This window comes from Chrysemys picta, chromosome 2, assembly GCF_011386835.1.
Source record: "Chrysemys picta bellii isolate R12L10 chromosome 2, ASM1138683v2, whole genome shotgun sequence".
Classification (NCBI taxonomy): domain Eukaryota; kingdom Metazoa; phylum Chordata; order Testudines; family Emydidae; genus Chrysemys; species Chrysemys picta.
Window position 1 is genome coordinate 81,342,221 of NC_088792.1, and position 20,166 is coordinate 81,362,386.

General features: G+C 40.3%; 1 protein-coding gene across 8 annotated transcripts in view; it reads left to right on the forward strand.

Annotated features, from left to right (window-relative positions):
- LOC101953593 (collagen alpha-6(VI) chain-like) overlaps window positions 1–20,166 on the forward strand; it is a 268,888-nt gene that overhangs the window by 67,870 nt on the left and 180,852 nt on the right. For all 8 annotated transcript variants that reach the window (XM_065583596.1, XM_065583595.1, XM_065583594.1 and 5 more), the window contains 10 exons: window positions 1,222–1,284; window positions 3,075–3,137; window positions 4,298–4,360; window positions 4,562–4,612; window positions 6,214–6,249; window positions 9,299–9,361; window positions 15,282–15,344; window positions 16,487–16,522; window positions 16,628–16,664; window positions 17,986–17,997. In XM_065583596.1, coding sequence (XP_065439668.1) covers window positions 1,222–1,284; window positions 3,075–3,137; window positions 4,298–4,360; window positions 4,562–4,612; window positions 6,214–6,249; window positions 9,299–9,361; window positions 15,282–15,344; window positions 16,487–16,522; window positions 16,628–16,664; window positions 17,986–17,997 — 487 coding nt within the window. The remainder of the gene's footprint in view (window positions 1–1,221; window positions 1,285–3,074; window positions 3,138–4,297; window positions 4,361–4,561; window positions 4,613–6,213; window positions 6,250–9,298; window positions 9,362–15,281; window positions 15,345–16,486; window positions 16,523–16,627; window positions 16,665–17,985; window positions 17,998–20,166) is intronic.

Below are 20,166 nucleotides of genomic sequence, written 5' to 3' on the forward strand. Positions count from 1 at the left end.
TGCCTCAGTGGCTACTGCCAATCACCATCTAGCCCCCGCTCACAGGGACGGACTGCAGTCTGTGAACCACTCATTATCAGCAAGGGGGGATTTGGACCTGCTGCCTTTGCCTACCCCGGGCTGCCCCTCTGCAACCCCAGAACCTGCTTCAGGCCTTCAGCAAGGCCTGCAGGCTGTGGGGTTTTCCAGCCTGGAGCTCCCCAGCTTCTCTAGCCTTTCCCCAGCCCTGCTCCACTCCAGGTACCCTGCTGAGCTCCCAAGCAGCCAGGCCCATCTCTCTCCACAGCTAGAGAGACTGCCTGAGCTCCTGGCCCACAGACTTTTATAGGGCCAGCTGTGGCCTGATTTGGGTGTGGCCCCAGCTGTGGCTGCCTTCCCCATCAGCCTAGTCTTTGGCTCGCAGCCCCCGCCCTCTCCCAGGTCTGACTGTAACCCCTTCAGGGCCGGAGCAGGTGACCACTCCGCTACACATCCCCTCCAAATTGCCCCATCTTCTGACTGCCAGATGCTGGGACTGGATGTCAGGGGATGGATCACTTGATCTTTGCCTTGTTCTGCTCATTCCCTTTGGGGCATCTGGTATTGGCCACTGTTGGACGACAGAATACTGGGCTGGATGGACCATTGGTCTGACCCAGCATGGCCCTTCTTATGTTCTTGCGTGCACCTGGACCTCTTCAGCAGAAAGGAACTGGGGGCAGCTGAACTCCTGTTCTTGGCTGACTGACTGCTATGGGAACCCAGTGTCTGTAGCTGTGTGTGCTAGAACTCACTGATTACTTTTTCTTTACATTTTTAATGCTTTGTGTTTTGCATTGGTGGGGGGTCCTGGTGCCATCAGAGACCTTTGCTGACATCTTAGCAGCGTCCCTTGAGTGTATCTTGCCATCTGGACAGGATTCCTCCCATCCTTCCCCCTACAGATCTCCCTAGTCCTCCCTGCTCCATCTCCCCCCCCCTGCCCCCACCCCACCTATGCAGCTGGAGAGTAGCTGTGCCCCTGAATCTTTGTTTCCCCATATGTAAAATGGGGAGAATACCCATCACACAGTGATGATATAAGGATGAATCAGGTGTTGTTTTAATAGTACTGTCAAGACATAACACCTATATAAAGGGCTATGTGGTGTTATTTCTTAAGACAGGGTATTTAATATTTCTGTTTGTAATATATGCATTTGTGTATTAACTGGATTTTCTGTCATCTAACATACCTTCTAGGGACAAAAAGGAATTGCAGGTGTGAAAGGAGAGAAAGGAAGTGAAGGAAATAAAGGTCTTCAGGTAAAAGTACTGTGTGAAGTTCACTTAGTGTTCTACTCACTGTGTGTGTAACCAGTGGGAGACTTCATTTTTACTACTGTTTTATTGCATTTTTTGTTTTAAAATTCCTGTGCAGTGTATCATGCTATTCTGTCAGAGAGAAATGTATTCGTAAGGGGCTAAAGGAATTTTAAACATCTCAGAGCAATGCTAAACTGTTTTACATTCTAAGGAAAAAAATCTGCAATGGGTATATAAAAATTGGTTTATATTCTGTCATGACCCACCAGTTTATTTAAGGGTACAGGAGCGTGTGTGTGTTTGCATAAATATTGCAAAACATAGATTAAAATAATGGTTTTAAGCTTGTAAAATGAACTACTCAAGAGTTAGAAAATAACAGAACTTTTGCTTTATGATACTGTTTAATTAAATGACATACAGCTTCCTGAGTCTCATAGTTGTAACTGGTACCTTGACAGTCACAGAAACTGCACCACTGAGTCCAAACCACGGTACATCCACCGATTCTGGACCCATCTACTAGATAATTTAACAAGGAAAGCTATCCAAATCTTCTTCCTGCTCTCCATTTGGTAGGCGGAGCAATTATCAGTTTGATTTTTCTAGGCTGGGTTTTTCAAACGTTGGGGGGGAAAATCCCATTGAAATCAATGGGATGAGATGTAGGGCGGTGCTGAGTACTTTTGAAATCTCACCTAACACTTATATTTGCTTAGTTGTCGTACTTTCCTTTCTCTTGGCAGTACTGTGTAAAAGAAATGGCTGATGATTCTGTTGCTCTCTTTGCTTTTTTGTATTTGGCACTTTGCATCTTAACTGAGCAGCTATATTTTGCATGTTTCCAAAGTATTTACGGTCAATTTACCATACAGAGAGGCTAGATCCCTAATTTCTTCCAGGATTGTCTTTATTTCTGACAAGTTGCCACCTTTCTTGTGACCAGAGTCTCTGGAAAACCGTTGCACTGAAAGAGCTAGACACACCGAGTTTCAACAACAGAAGAAACTGTATTAGGGAGTTTCCTGAAGCTAACAATGGGTCTTCTCCTGATTCTCTCGTGTAAACTTCCTTCAAGCCATATATGTTGTTTGGGTAGATTTGTGTTCGAAAGATGTGGCCACTGTGACAAAATAAAAAAGTGAGACAAAATTCTGCTTCTGTTTATGATGGGAGTGGGGAACTCCCATTGAAATCAATATGATCCATATAACCCTGCTACAAAGCTGTGGAGATTGTATCCACGTAACTAAAGACAGAATTAGACCGTTTTGTTTATATATGACTAATATGGAGACTGTGTGGATGAGAAGCCAGTAGCAACTTTGTCTGGATTATTTTTTTATGAACGAAGAATAGGTTTTAAGTCTACAGTATAATCACTTTATAGACATGTCTCTATTTGTCTGGAATTGAGAAAGCAATGTTTGATGGATACTGAAAAAATGTTCTATACCAGTCAAACTAGAGAATGGCCTTCATCTTGTACAATGTTGCTGCCATGCTGGTAGGAAAATAAACGTTTGGTCTAGACTTGAAGCAATGAATCTAAGCATTATTGATGTTGACTGCTTTTCCTGCCTGCCAGATGTCTACGGGAAAAACACAGGTGGAACAGTTGAGACTAGATTCTTGTCATTCTACATGAAGTGCTAATGTGGTGGTGTTTGTTGAAGCTGAGCCATTGAACATCATTATATGGTTGTTACAAGTTGCAAAAAGAAGCAAAGTGATTTGTTTGGGTTTTTTTCCAAATTCTCACTAGGTATTGTATGTTCATTTAATTTCAGTGTGAACTGGGAACTGCGGGTCCAAAAGGGAGTCCTGGCAGTCCTGGGATGAGAGGAAATAAAGTAGGTTTCATTCCTTTAACTACTGTTGTTGTTGTTTTAAACATTATTTTGTTTGTTCCCACCTGAAGATCTTGCCTTTGAGACTGCTCCTGAAAAAATCATTCAGGCAAAAGTCAATGGCAGTTTTTTTTTTTTTTTTTAATGACTATAGGTCTTTGATCTGAGTGGCAGCTGTATGCACAGTCCAAGGGCAGTGCATAATCATAAGTATGGCTACGTTTCAGTCATGGGTATTTTTAGTAAAAGTCATGGACAGGTCATGGGCAGTAAACAAAAATTCACAGCCCGTGACCTGTTCATGACTTACTATACACTCGTAACTAAAACTTGCTCCGGGGGTGCCCCGGCGCTCTGGGGGGCGGGCTGGGGGGGGGGCTGTGAGTGCTGGGATGGGGGTGGCCCGGCTCCCCCGCTGGAGCTGAGGGAGACACGGGTGGTGGTGGTGGCACACGGCCCAGGACCGCTGCTGGTGTTGTGGGAGGTGGAGGCGCACAGCCCGGGACCCCCATTAGTGCTGGGGGGGAAAAAGGGGGAGGCGGGCGGCGGTGCGTGGCCTGTGATCCTCACTGGCACTGGGGGAGAGGGTTGGCCACGCTGTAGGCTCCCTGCCTGGCTCTGACAGGCAGCTCCCTCCAACTCGTAGTGGGAGGGGCGGCCAGGCAGGCTCTATGTGCTGCTCCCGCCACAAGCGCTGGCTCCACAGCTCCCATTGGCTGGGAACCACAGCCAATGGGAGCTGCTGGGGCAGTGCCTGCGGGCATGGGCAGCATGTGGAGCCCCCATGTCCCTCTGCCTAGAAGCTGCAGGGACATGCTGGTGAGAGCCAGGGAGCCCCCCCCACGCCAAAGTAAGCGCCACCCCAACCCCCTGCCCCAGCCTGAGCCCCTTCCCACACACCCCTGAGCCAGCTGCACTGGCTACTGCAGAAGTCACAGAGGTCACAGAAAGTCATGGTATCTGTGACTTCCGTGACCTCCATGACAGACACGCAGCCTTAATCGTAAGTAATTAAGTGAGATTTACTGTTTATCTTTATTAAACCTTTGGATTGTAGCTTCTACAGTATTCTTAAAATCAGTTGGATAGAAAGCTTAATCAGGCTCTGTGGGTTTAAAAGATATTACTTACAAGTCTCAGCTCATATTAATTGCATTTAACAGGGAGAATATGGTGATCCTGGAGAGAAAGGACAGAGAGGGCCACCAGGTCAACGGGGAATTCAGGTTTGTGTTTTATTCTCTCCATGGGCAGTGTGTGGCCAAAAGCTAGTTAGTAATTTATAAATTGCCAATCCTGTCGCTTCTCTCTGTCCTCCTCATATTTGGGTTGCTACATAGACACTTAGAATTAATATAGACATTAATAGCTGGAGTAAAGCACTGACGGAAAAAACAGATGATTTAAATATAATGCTCTATTTACAGGGAGACAATGGTGCTGATAGATATGGTGAACCAGGAAAGAAAGGAGCAAAGGTAAATATGAAAAAGGAAAAAGAAATGGAAACTCTTAACTTGTTTTTACATTATTTTAATGAGAGCGAAAACTGCAGGGGAAAAAAAAAAGTTGTTCCATTATCATTTCTGACTGTAAATCCTGCAATCTGAAGCAGACTTCTGCACCCATTGACTTCGCAGGAGCTCCATAAAAATCCACCGTATAGATCATATTGTAAGATTAGGGCCATAGGTTGTAAAGTCATTGGGTGGGGGTTGAGGGGATTGTTGTTTTTATTTGTCTATCAATTGCCATGTGTGCCTATGGCAACGTATAAACATTAGAAAATAAGTTATAAACTCTTAAAATTAGAGTAAAAGATAAAAATATAATAGTAATAATAACCCTAATTATTTATTGGAGCATTGTTTTAATATTGTTGTTGTTATTGTAACAATATTTTAATGCTGTTCACACTCAGGAAGATATTGTTCCTGCCCTGAAGGGCTTCCAGTCTAAAAAGACAAGCAACACCTGAAGGGTGCAGGAGAGGGATAGAATCAGATTATATGTCCTTCCGTAGATATATTTTATATAGCTTAGATACATCTTACAGTTACATAAGTTCACATTTACATATATCATTATTTACAAACCTTCTTTTGAAATGGGAGAAAAAATTCTGCCGCACTAAAACTAATCAGAGAATAGTTCAAATTTATTCCAAGAAATGCTTCCAGTCCCCTCTACTCTGAACTGTGAGGTCTAATATTTTGATATATCAAATCTTTCTGTCATAGCCACAGATGCCAGACAGCCTAGCCAGTGCCCGTTAACTGTACAGTTTCTGTCTGTGTTTAGGAAAAACTAGTAAAGTTATCCTGGAGTATTTCATCTTTACATAGTCACTTCCTTTTAATTTATCAATGCAATTAGGAGCACATGAATAGCCCAGTAAAGTACAGTGCTTCTTTATATATATTTTAAATGATATACGTCTGAATAAAATAAAGGAGAACAGAACGCTTTTGTCCTGGTTAACTACTGCCAGACTCCCTGAACTTCTCCATCCATGTCTTTTAACCCTATTAATGCAAACCTCACCTTAAACTCCCTTCTTCTGGCAAGCTTATCCCACTTTAGTAACATGCTGTCACACCCCTACTGTGCCTCTTGCCATTCCCCCTCCCCAAATACTTCATGTGTTCTAAGGACTTAATCCAGAAAGGTGCTCCCATTGGGAATTTAGGGTAACCAGCACATAGCAGGATTGGGCTCTAAACTTCCTGGTCTGCAGATGTATTTTGGGTGCAATCCAACTCCCATTAAAATCAACGGCAGTCTTTTCATTGACTCAAACAGGAGTTGGATCTGGCCCTTTATGCATCAATTGCATCATTCAGCTTAAATTATAAGCTTCTTGCATCAGGGCAGTGTCGTCTTCTGCATTTTGTACAATCCATGTTAGCACCTCAAAAAATAATAGATAGCAACAATAATACTGTTTTCCAGCACATTGCCAGTTTCACTGCCTATTACTGGGTTATGTGTCTGATTCTGAAAAGTCAAATATAGTAGAAAAAACTGAGTAGAAATATCAATGTGATGATGATTTTATCTTATTTACTCTAAATAACAGGGACAAAAAGGATTCACCGGAGATATTGGACAGAAGGTATCGTACTTCACATTAATGTTGTAGCTTTCTGATCAATAGACTTGAGTCTCCCCTCCATTACACCACTTTTGCACCAACAGAACTCTGCTGCAGTTAACAGTTATGTTGGCATAAGATCAAGATAAAAGAGTGGAGACTTTAAGGATGGAAATAAGTTTCAATGGTAGAATAAAAGAAACATTCTTGATGTTTCATAGGAAGAAAGTTCTGATTTATCTGTCAACATCTGAAATTCTTTGATACTAAAGGGTTAAAAAAATTCTTGTCTGCTCACCTTATTGCTTGGAAATTTTAAACCGCTTTTTAAATGTTATCAATTTTAATTAGTGTGTCATTTCTAAGATTGTTGGTGAAGTCAAATCTTATATTTAGAGATGTGCTTAAACCACAAGTTGAGGACTTCAATAGCTCAGACATAGGTCAGGGGTTTGTTACAGGAGTGGGTGGGTGAGATTCTGTGGCCTGCATTGTGCAAGAGGTCAGACTAGAAGATCATAATGGTCCCTTCTGACCTTAAAGTCTATGAGCCTCTGGGACATGATTCTCTAAATATAGGAATAGCTATGTGTTGTGCCTGCTGGTTTAGGGGTCTGTGTCCCACTTCTTCCTGTCAGTAACATGGAGCAGGTAACAGATAGTGTCAGTGGTTACAAAGCACAGTTATCCAAACAAAGTGCCAGAAAAAATCCCCAGATAATATCTTGCACAGCCTTAGTCACACTTCTGCATTTTGTCTTGTAGTGTTGTATATGAAGCTGTGTGTGATATACATAGTCTATTAAAGCTATGTGTATGAAAAATACACTATTAACTAGACTTTTGTGCTGTGCATTACATATGAAGTATGACATCAATGTGTTGCGTAAGTGATGGTGAAAATATGCTGATATCTACGTATAGACCAACTAAATTCATTGCCTCATCTCCTGAATTACACAAACATTATTTTTCAACCTGTAATTTATAGTAGTACACGGCTGATTAAATTATCAAAATTACACATTTTGGGAAGAAATTAGCCATTTTGACATATTAAAAGGCTCCAGTTTTTTTAAATGTCAGCCCTAAAAGCAAGTCTGACATGCTCATCCTCAACTATTAGCAGTTGTTTGCAATTGTAAAACCAAACACCAAAAGTCATGTACTGCTGATGTAGCTTCTTTGAGGGAGAATATATAAAACCAGAAAGAATACATGGGGAACCTGTAGGCCTAACTAGTCACTTTAAGGTAAAAAGACAAGTTGTTTCTTCCATTCTTTTGTTTTCACTGCAGAATGTGTTTCTGTTGATATTTTAATTGCTCTAGAGTTGAATCAGGGTGAGGAAAGATGACTTTATGCCACCTTTCTACTCTTCTGATCAGTTGTGTCCGAAGATAACTAGGAGCAGGCTAAGGGCTACTCTAAGGTCTCAATCCTTCTCCCGTTGACGTCAATGGTGCCAGATTGTTTTATCCTCTGCTGCACTGACAGAAATAATCTCCTCTGACAGAGATCACCAGAACATGACCATACTCCACCGTACATCTTGCGCTCCCCTGACAAACACCCTGTCCTGAGGGAAGTAGCTGATATATTGCCAGTTACTTCCACTTTATACCACCAGGGGACTCTCCTGCACTAGGGTTATCGTCCAACAGCCCTATTAGGATAGCTCTCCAGCTAGTTGGTTCTCTTTTGAGCTGCTCAAAGGAGCCAGAGAGGGCTGAGTATCTGGTACTGGGAGTCTAAATGTAGTAAGGAGATATTTGGTCCACACCAATAATCTTGCACAACTGGGAATTAACACAGTAAAATATTCAGCGCGGTGTGCTGTACTTTATAAACTTTCTCACAGGTAGATGCCAAAATAAACCTGGCAGAAAGAGCATTTTGATATCTTCTTTTTAATTTTAGCAGTGCAAAACAGTTTTCAGTGGAAGGACCAATGAAAAATAATGTTAAAAAAGATAAAAAGTTCTTACATCTCCTCTATGACTCTTATACAGTAATAATATGCAATGTTGATCAGTTGCTTCATTTAATTAAAACTCGTGGAAGCAGAGAAAGAACTGACAGGAAGGGGATGCAATGCATGACAGTTCTTTCTCTGTTTCCACAACCTTAACTAAAATAAAGATGGTATTGGGACAACATCCAATTAAATTATAGAAGGGCCTGAGCTGAAAAATTCAAAACAGGATCTCAGGTTTTGGTTCAGCCCATAGTAGAGATAGAGACCAGCTGTGAAATTTGGATCCTTATCTGGGTTTGGACTGTGAACTTGTCTGAACTTTGAGGAGACATGTTTCAGATCCAGACTTTAGTTTGGGTCCATCTCTAAAAAAATCAATATATTTCCAAAGCAATTAGGTTAGGGACAAATCACCCCTTGCATTGCTGCGGGCACAGAAGCTGTGACCACAGCCAGACCAATAAGGTTTCACTGCACAGGGGCTGTGACAGGATCTGAGCAGTGTATGCTGAGGTCTGCATCCCAATACTGAGAAGTCCCTAATAAGTTCTCAAGCAGCAATTTTCTTACTTTGCCTATCTGTAAATGTCTGTTATTGATGGAAATATGTTTTTAGTCAGTTTGTGTATGTACAGAGAAATTAACATTTACCAACATTTACGTATATAAATCGAATCCTTCCAAGTTATGGAGCTGGTATTTGGGGTGAAGGTAGGCTGCGGGGGAGGGCACAGAGGGTCTGCGTTTAGGATCATTATATGTTAACAAAAACCATCAGCAGTAGAGTGTTAGCATATTAAATAGACATACACTTCCATATGGAAAAAATAAGAACTTAAATATTCCCCATTGACTCAGCAAAATGTGTATTTTCTGAAAGAATTATTTTGGCGGGTGGGGGGGAGAGACCACACACAGTGCTACTTGTGTATATTTTTGTATATTCCTATTTCATATCAGTCTTTGCGCTCTGAAAAGCGAGATGTATGAATGGAGGAATAAACAGCAAGAACCATTTCTTGAGTTATTCACACCTTTGTTTTAATGAATATCCATTTTCACATTTTAATTTTGCTGTATCCAATTAATTAGGGTGAAATTGGAGAAACAGGATTTCCAGGAGAACTTGGACCAATAGGAATCAAAGGACAAAGGGCAAGCACCTTTTTATGAATATTGATTTGTCTTGAGATTGGCTTGTTGTTAATGCAGAAATCACATGTAATTTTTCCTGCCCAGGTGATAGAAATCTGTTTTAAATGGATATCTTTTAACATGCTGAATTTATGTGTATTACATCTGTTGTAAGCACAATAGTCCAGATCCCGCACTCTGTTGCAGTTGCTTTGTACACCACTAGCAAGTCTAAAACTGGTGTAGCCAGTTATGGAAGATCAACCTAGTGCAAGAGGCGGCCTCCAGTGGCCTATAGCTGGATGACATGTCTGTCTCTTCTTACCAGTGTAATGGGCCACTACCTTACAATATGTGCTAACTACTTATGCTGAACAATCTGTTCCACCATGCAATTTCTGTGACACTGAGAATAGCTTTCCCAGACCTGAAGAAGAGTTCTGTGTGGCTTGAAAGCTCGTCTCTCTCACCAAGAGAAGTTGGTCCAGTAAAAGATATTACCTCGCCCACCTTCTCTGTCTTTGGACATAGAACTAGATAAATTCATGGAGCATAAGTCTATCAATGGCTATTAGCCAGGATTGGCAGGAATTATGTCTCTAGCCTCCGTTTGCCAGAAGCTGGGAATGGGGGATGGGATGAATCACTTGATAATTACCTGTTCTGTTCATTCCCTCTGGGGCACCTGGCATTGGCCACTGCCAGAAGTCCCAATACTGGGCTAGATGGACCATTGGCCTGACCCAGTGTAGCTGTTTTCTTGTTCTTATGACCAATGGCAACCTGAATAATTTACACTGGAAGACTGGTGTAGCACAGAGCTGGCTCCAAATCAGGGAAACACAACGTCTAATTATTTTATAGAAATCCTGTGGAGGGCTAATGTTATGGGGAAGTCGGTGAAGTGGGCGGGGGCATATTTTGTTGCTGTTTTTACTTGCTGAAATATTAACATTTCTTATTGTATTATGCTCCTTTTCAATAGTAAGTTTAATTTTTTCAGGGTTGCTAGAGCTCATATAAGTGATTTTTATATTTTAAATTGTAATTATAAATGAGTTACTTCAGAGTTACTAGTTTGAAAGAATCTGATAGATGGCTAAGTCTTCTTCATTTAATAGGCCAACATAAATCAGTACTTGGTCCTGCTAGTGAAGGCGGGGGCTGGACTCGATGACCTTTCAAGGTCCCTTCCAGTTCTAGGAGATGGGATATCTCCATTAATAAAAATAAATAAAATAAACAAAACACTTCTTTTGGGGCAATTGTTTCCTGTTTAACTGTGTTTTCAGCTCCTCTGACAAAGGAAGGGCAAAGTCGTAGTAGTAGTTTTGTATTATAAGTTAGCCATGCAAATTGCTAACCTTTTCCAACTCTTGTTTTCGTAGTTATCACACTATGACTTGTTTTTTTTCCTCACTTCAGGCTGATCTTGCTCCCTCTGAAATCAGAGACTTTTGCCTTTAACTTCAATGGGAGCTGGATTGGGTCGTCGTCGGCTTTTTTTTTTTTTTTTTTTGTACATGTAAAATGTTATTGGTTAGATATTACACGTGACATGGTGCCCATTATCCATTAATTTCTAACACAGGGTAAATTTTTCAAAAGCACCTGAGTGATTTAGGAACCTCAGTTCCATTGAAAGTGAGTGAAACCTTATACAAAGAACTTAGAGCCTTATGACAATTTTGCCAACAGACGTTAATAAACCAGGAGAGGCAGCATGCCATTGGGGTTATAAATGTATACGTTGTGCTACGGTAGTTTAATTGGTAGCACTCTCACTTCTGGACCAGAAGAAGCTTTTCTGAAATACAGTCAGTTCCCTTGCCAAGGGTCAGGTCCTTGGTCATGCTAAGGTCACTGTCCGCTGCTGGAGCTATGCAATATGACCTTAAAATGGTATTACAATGGTGTGCCAGCATGGGAGGAGAACCTTGGACCAACATAGCTAAGAACATAAGAATGGCCATACTGGGTCAGACCAAAGGTCCATCCAGCCCAGCATCCTCTCTACCGACAGTGGCCAATGCCAGGTGCCCCAGAGGGGGTGAACCTAACAGGCAATGATCAAGTGATCTCTCTCCTGCCATCCATCTCCACCCTCTGACAAACAGAGACTAGAGACACCATTCCTTACCCATTCTGGCTAATAGCCATTAATGGACTTAACCTCTATGAATTTATCTAGTTCTCTTTTAAATCCTGTTGTAGTCCTAGCCTTCACAACCTCCTCAGGCAAGGAGTTCCACAGGTTGACTGTGCGCTGTGTGAAGAAGAACTTCCTTTTATTTGTTTTAAACCTGCTGCCCATTAATTTCATTTGGTGGCTCCTAGTTCTTATATTATGGGAACAAGTAAATAACTTTTTCCTTATTCACTTTCTCCACACCACTCATGATTTTATATACCTCTATCATATCCCCCCTTAGTCTCCTCCTCTTTTTCCAAGCTGAAAAGTCCTTGCCTCTTTAATCTGTCCTCATATGGGACCCGTTCCAAAGCCCTAATCATTTTAGTTGCCCTTTTCTGAACTTTTTTTTAATGCCAGTATATCTTTTTTGAGATGAGGAGACCACATCTGTACGCAGTATTTAAGATGTGGGCGTACCATGGATTTATAGAAGGGAAATCCATCTTATTCTCTATCCCTTTTTTAATGATTCCTAACATCCTGTTTGCTTTTTTGACTGTCACTGCACACTGTGTGGATGTCTTCAGAGAACTATTCACGATAACGCCAAGATCTGTTTCCTGATTAGTTGTAGCTAAATTAGCCCCCATCATATTGTATGTATAGTTGGGGTTATTTTTTCAAATGTGCATTACTTAACATTTATCCACATTAAATTTAATTTGCCATTTTGTTGCCCAATCACTTCGTTTTGTGAGATCTTTTTGAAGTTCTTCACAGTCTGCTTTGGTCTTAACTATCTTGAGCAGTTTAGTATCGTCTGCAAACTTTGCCACCTCACTGTTTACCCCTTTCTCCAGATCATTTATGAATAAGTTGAATAGGATTGGTCCTAGGACTGATCCTTGGGGAACACCACTAGTTACCCCTCTCCATTCTGAAAATTTACCATTTATTCCTGCCCTTTGTTCCCTGTCTTTTTAACCAGTTCTCAATCCATGAAAAGATCTTCCTTCTTATCCGATGACAACTTAATTTATGTAAGAGCCTTTGGTGAGGGACCTTTCTGGAAATCTAAGTACACTATGTCCACTGGATCCCTCTTGTCCACATGTTTGTTGACTCCTTCAAAGAACTCTAATAGATTAGTAAGACATGATTTCCCTTTACAGAAACCATATTGACTTTTACCCAACAAGTTATGTTCTTCTATGTGTCTGACAATTTTATTCTTTACTATTGTTTCAACTAATTTGCCTGGTACTGACATTAGACTTACCGGTCTGTAATTGCTGGGATCACCTCTAGAGCCCTTTTTAAATATTGGCGTTACATTAGCTATCTACCAGTCACTGGCTACAGAAGCCGATTTAAAGGACAGGTTACAAACCATAGTTAATAATTCCGCAATTTCACATTTGAGTTCTTTCAGAACTCTTGGGTGAATGCCATCTGGTCCTGGGGACTTATTACTGTTAAGTTTATCAATTAATTCCAAAACCACCTCTAGTGACACTTCAATCTGTGACAGTTCCTCAGATTTGTCACCTACAAAGGACAGGTCAGGTTTGGGAATCTCCCTAACATCCTCAGCCGTGAAGATTGAAGCAAAGAATTCATTTAGTTTCTCTGCAATGACTTTATTGTCTTTAAGTGCTCCTTTTGTATCTCGATTGTCCAGGGGCCCCACTGGTTGTTTAGCAGGTTTCCTGCTTCTGATGTAATTAAAAAACATTTTGTTATTATCTTTTGAGTTTTTAGCTAGCTGTTCTTCAAACTCCTTTTTGGAATTTATTACATTTTTACACTTAATTTGGCAGTGTTTATGCTCCTTTCTATTTACCTCAGTAGGATTTGACTTCCACTTTTTAGAAGATGCCTTTTTATCTCTCGCTGCTTCTTTTACATGGTTGTTAAGCCACGGTGGCTCTTTTTATTTAGTTCTTTTATGGCATTTTTTAATTTGGGGTATACATTTAAGTTGGGCCTCTATTATGGTGTCTTTGAAAACCCTGAAAGCTGCATGGACACTTTTTACTCTAGTCACTGTACCTTTTTAATTTCTGTTTAACTAGCCTCCTCATTTTTGCATATTTCCCCTTTCTGAAATTAAATGCCATGGTATTGGGCTGTTAAGGTGTTCTTCCCACCACAGGAAGGTTAAATGTTATTATATTATGGTCACTATTTCCAAGCGGTCCTGTTATAGTGGCCTCTTGGACCAGATTCTGCGCTCCACTCAGGACTAAATCGAGAATTGCCTCTTCCCTTGTGGGTTCCTGTACCAGCTGCTCCAAGAAGCGGTCATTTAAAGTATCGAGAAAATTTGTCTTTGCATTTCTTCCTGAGGTGACATGTACCCAGTCAATATGGGGATAATTGAAATCCCCCACTATTATTGAGTTTTTTATTTTGATACCCTCTCTAATGTCCCGTAGCATTTCATCATCACTATCACTGTCCTGGTCAGGTGGTCGATAAGAATATAACAGTAGGGATCTATAGTATTAGAGCATGGAATTACTATCCATAGAGAGTCTATGGAACATGTGGATTCATTTAAGATTTTTACTTCATTTGATTCTACATTTTCTTTCACATATAATGCCACTCCTTCCCCCCCCCCAACCTGCTCTGTCCTTCCGATATATTTTGTCCCATTGATTGATTGTCCCCACTCCACCAGGTTTCTGTGATGTCTAGTATATCAATATCCTCCTTTAACACAAGGCATTCTAGTTCACCCATCTTATTATTTAGACTTCTGGCATTTCTGTACAAGCACTTGAAAAACTTGTCACTGTTTATTTGTCTGCCCTTTTCTGATGTCAGATTCTTTTTTTATGTGAATGTTTCTTGTCTGATCTGGCCCATACTTTATCCTCTTCCATCCTCTCCTCCTGACTAGAACCTAGAGAATCTCTATCAATAGACTCTCCTCTAAGAGAAGTCTCTGTCCGATCCACATGCTCCGCTGCAGCAATCGGCTTTCCCCCATCTCTTAGTTTAAAAGCTGCTCTGCAACCTTTTCAATGTTAAGTGCCAGCAATCTGGATCCACCTTGGTTTAGATGGAGCCCATCCTTCCTGTATAGGCTCCCCCTATCCCCAAAGTTTCCCCAGTTCCTAATAAATCTGAACCTCTCCTCTCTACACCATCGTCTCAGCCACACATTGAGACTCTGAAGCTGGCTTTACTTCCACTGCACTCGCCCCCCCGGTGCAGAGGTTGTGTCAGGGATGGTTGAAATTGTTTAGGGTGCATAGCTAGGGATCGAGGGAGTGGGACACTTATGTAGCACTTCCTATCCAAGCATATCAAAGCACTTTACAAATCTGAATGAATTTAGCCTCCGTGTCTTTGTGAGGTGCAGGCAGGCAAGTGGTGTTGTTCCCATTTTACCATGAGGAAACTGAGTCACAGAGAAGTTAAGTGACTTTCCCAAGGTTACACAAAGAGTCCACAGTAGAGGTGGGAGTAGAATCCCTGTCTCCTGAGTCACTGTGGAGGAAGCATTGCTAGCATTCAGCTGAACCACCCAAAGAGAAAGCAGTAGTATGCTGCCATCCTATTTTTTTTCTTTTAAAAATGGTTATATGTGAAAATACATAGGGCCTGATTCTCTTCTCACCAAGCTATAAATCAGGAGTATATCCATTGAATTGAATGGAGTTAAACTGGTGTAAAACTGGCATTAATGAAATGGAGAACTGGGCCCTAGAGTAGAGAAGTATCCAATAGTATCATAACTGCTGTATATACCATTTGTAGATTGTCTGCCTGTCTAATTTATGCCAATGTTTCCAGGGTCCTCCAGGTCCTCCTGGTCCAGAGGGATTTCCAGGGGACAAGGGATTTCCAGGACCCAGGGTATGAATTGACCACGTAAAGTGTATGTAATTTTATTTGCATGAAAAGGTACTCCCTTTAAATTTGAAGGTGAGGAGAGGTGATTTTTTTCCTGTCTCGGGCTACAGTATGTATTCAATAGTCTAAATCATTAAGACACTTACATTTTGGGGTGCCGGAGGTAGGTATATTGTAATCTGCTTGGTGATGTCACTTAGAAAATGCTAATTCTGTATTTTCGCCAGCAATATGACAATAGGTTTATGTGTTTGTTTGTATATCAAATTATGTTACAGTATTTGAACTAAAATTCTAAGGGTCAGATTTTAGGAAAAAAAGAGACCCAAAGTCTATGCATGTAACTGTGTGTCTAAATTCTCACTCTACTGCAACTGAGAGCACAAATTGGGTATTTGCATGTGCAAATCACTATTTAGATGCCCAAATCTAATTTTTGCATGCAAATCTAGACAACTCTTTAAATGCCTAATTGTACTTAAAATGTAGCTGCAACCTTTTCATTTGGACCTTAGGCCTCGCCTGAAAACTGGCAATTAAAGAACAACACATGTGTTGCAATATTTTTTAAAAATTAGGAACGTATATCTGGTTTTTGGAATTTTTTCTAGCCATGTCTGAAGTTTGCAGCTTACCACTGTTTTCTGATAGTTTTGTAATATCAGGCTGGAATTAAAAGATCCCAATAAAAGTGAGCTGAGATTTCACTCATCTCAGAAATTGAATCTGGTCTCCACTCAAATCTAATTTTTGTTTGTAATCAGTACTTGGGCATAAGCAGCAGTAATGTCACACAAAGATATATTGGACTGATGCTTAGAGGCAGCAACATTACACCTGATTTTCAAAGGTGCTAAGAACTTGGATTCCCATATATATTAATTATTAATTCTTCTCTCTCTCCCCAAAGCCCATTAAAATAAAATAACTCTGTTTCTGTTTGGGTATCATGATCCCACCATTCTGGAACTTCAATTGCCACCACAGCACAATACATATTAAATGAAAAGAGAAAATATAGCAGAACTTGATTGTACTATATGATTGTCTCGTTGTACAAGACATTCTTGCAATTTAATAATTATAATTATCCAGGCAGTTGATAGCTTTAAATGATCTAGTAATCTACAATCTTGTTCTTATAGGGCGCTAAAGGAACAATGGGACTGCACCCTTTTCCCGTATGTATCTCTGGCGTGTTTCTATATTCAGTATACATTTAGAAATAAACCACTTCATCAGCTAAGAATTCCTTTCTTTCTCCTTGCTTCGTTTCTGTTCTGCAGCCATGTGAAGTCATTGAATATGTGCGCAGACACAGCCGTAAGTACATCATTTTGCTTTATAAAATTGCATCACCCAAAGGGTCAGCACTTGATGTGATATTTTAGAGAAAGAAAATCAAGTTCTAGCGACCACTTCTTTTTCAATTTACAGACTTAAAGGCCATTTACATGCAAAAGAGAGAGTTACTGCTTGACAAGTAAAGAGCTTTCATTTCAGAGAGAGTATTTTTAGCTCACAGTAGATCCTTTTTATGATGCTGTTTTTAGCTGTGTTTGTACCATGCACTAAGTGAATCAGTAAATGTCTATTGATTCTAGTAATCAGTAACTCTGCATGATCATTTCTAACATGCTTCTCTGATTTCCTTTGAAAGTTCACAAATTACAAAACAAACAAAAAACCCTCTTTTGAAATATAAGACTATTTTAAATGGCAATAGCTGTTATAGGGATCCGTGTTCCCTTTGTTGTGTATAAAATAGCCTTCATGGAAATTAGGTGCTTGGGACACTTGGAAAGGGCTAGTGTCCATATGAATAATGAAGATGCCCCAAGTGTCCTTAAGGGAAGATCAGGAGGTAAATTACATTATTTTATGTAAATCAATCTTAAATACAGATTATGGACCCTTACTCATGTGACTAATCTTGATCCACAGTGAAAGTTCAGCTGAGCTGGGCTAAGCAGAGAATATTTATTTGAGAAAACATTAGAATGTTTCAGTCCAGTGTCTCGAACCATGGAATTTGCCAAAACAAATTCAGGAGTCTGGATAATTTGCTGAGTTATATCTATTTCTCTAAATTCTGTTAGAAACCAGGGACCATAGACATCCACAATAAGAACATGCAATGCAAATTAAGGGACAGAAGCTGAACTCCTTGTTCACTTAACAACTTCCATTGAAACCAATGAGTGTTTTGCATGCACAGGGAATGCTGTAAAATTATAGGTGTGCAATCCATGACACTACAAAAACAACAAGGGAGTCTGGTGGCACCTTAAAGATTAACAGATTTATTTGGACATAAGCTTTTGTGGGTCAAAAACCCACTTCTTCAGATGTGTGGAGTGAAAATTACAGATAGAGGCATAAATATATATTAGCACGTGAAGAGAAGGAAGTTAACTTACAAGTGGAGAACCGATGTTGAAGGTCAATTTAGTCAGGGTGGATGTGGTCCACTCCCAATAATTGAGGAGGAGGTGTCAATACCAAGAGAGGGAAAATTGCTTTTGTAGTGAGCCAGCCACTCCAAGTCCCTATTCCCATGACATTACATGTTTTCTTTTTTAAAGAGATTTTAGGATTGTTTTTAAAACATGCTATATAATATTTTTTCCCTTTTTTTGTTTAGCTTGTTGGCAGGGTGAGTACTGTTTATTATTATATTGTTGTAACTAAAATCTTAAAATATATCAATGTGTCTGGGAAGATGGTTTAGGTAAAGACCTCACTTGTGATCTGGAGTTTCACTCCTTTAAGCTCCCCACCTGCTGATAGATCAGCCACTTTTTGTCTCTGGCTAGCTAAGCAAAACAACTGTAGTTCTGCAATTCTGTAAAGAGAGCATGCCCCTCATTCCCTGCCCATCATATCACTACTTCTTAATTTGTCAGACTTCTCTTCCAATAGGCACCCGTCCCTTTCTGCTTTATTTCCTCATTGATAGCTTGCCCCTGAGCATGCTCTACTGATACAGATTTTAAAATAAATATTCACTCTGCTTTACCTTTTTTTTTTTTTTTTTGAGAACTTCAGGTCAGCTAGTTCTGGCTATGTGACTCCCCATTACCTAATATTGTATCTGCAGAGTTCAGTGACTAGATAAGACAACGTAAACTAGAGTTCAGTTGATCCCTATCTTGCTTTTCAGCTACAGCTAGAAAAAAACAAGAAACTAACACTTAGCTCCTGGCCCTGTGTCCTTCTGAGTTATTCTAGTTCCTTTGTGACCTGATTTTAAGAGGTGCTGAACATCTGCATTTCCATTCAATGCAGTGGGAGATGTGGATGATCAGCACCTCTGAAGTTTAGGCCATTACTGTAAAGATACTTATGGTGCATCTCTCTGGATTACTTGCCTTTTAACCACTAAAACTGTGAATTATGTCACTTAGCCTGCAGCCCTCACATGAGTAACTTTTGTGCAGAGATAAAAGAAAGGTTTTACCTCTATAGTTCTTTGAGGTTTACTCACGTTTGTGGGAATTGCAGGATGATTTGGCCTTAAAACGTCATTCGGCCTCCTCAATAGCTGATGAAGTACCTAGCATCTGAGGCGACTTTGCAAATAAATATGCTTTGAGGGGAGATCCCTTGGGAAAACCTACCCTATTGTTTTCTTCTCCTCTCACTCTCAGAAGTTCTCATTGACCTTCTCAGAGTGCTACTTTTATACTCTCAATTTTCAAGGCCCTGCATTGAGTCCTCCACTATGGGATAAAGAGGATTGGACATGTGATCAGAAAGGGGCCATCAGTGCTTCTCTTTAACTCGTCAGAGTGATTGTTGTGTGTTGTGATTGCTGCATCCACAGCAGGAATGAGAAACCAGTATTCTTCCTTTAATTAAGAATTCCTTCACATTGAGTGTCAGCCTTGACAACTATTCACACTTACGCGTTTGCTGTTGTCACAGTCTGCATATATTTGCATTTTGCGATGTACTGACGTTGGTAGGATCATGCACTGAACCAAAAAGGATATATTCTTCTTTTAGTTTAATTTCCACAAATCTTTTAAGTTTACGGTCCACCCCATCACTGATTCCCATTGTATGAATATTTTCAGCTTATATTCTCATGGCCTTTTCTTGTATGTTTCTGATTTGCTTCTTGGTGTATTAGCATCCTCAATCCTTTGCATCATTTGTCTTTGATATTGGTAAAGCCCCCATAGAGCTAATCTCCTGGAATATTACTATTACCAATTCAAAGCATTCCTGGGACTGGAGAAGGGGTCCTGACCTACTAAGTTTGGTCAGTTAGACTGTTGAAAGCGTATGATGAGAAACTTTGAATTTGATATAGTTTAAGTGAGGCAGCAGTAGCATTTGAACTTCATTTTCTTGTGACTATTTCTGATTTTTATGCCTCATTTCTTGTATTCACTTAAAATCTCTCTTTGTAGTTAATAAACTTGTTTTATTTAATCCTATGTTTTAAATGCCATTTGGGATGGCAAGTTAAGTGCATATTATTTCTATTAAAGCAATAATAGACTATACATAAACTTCTATTATGCAGGAGGGGGCTGGGCAGTACAGGACATACATTTCCAGGAAAAAAGTCTAGGACTGGGGGTGTTTGGGGATCACCCTGCAGTATAACTAAGGCTGGTAAGAGCCAAGTTGTGGCTCGCTGCAACACACACAGACATAGCTGGTTGTCTTACATATGACACTCCTGTTAATATATCCCAGAATATTAGCCTTTTTTGCAACTGCATCACATTGTTGACTCATTCAATTTGTGATCCACTATCACCCCCATATCCTTTTCAGTAGTACCACCTCTGAGCCAGTGATTTCCCATTTT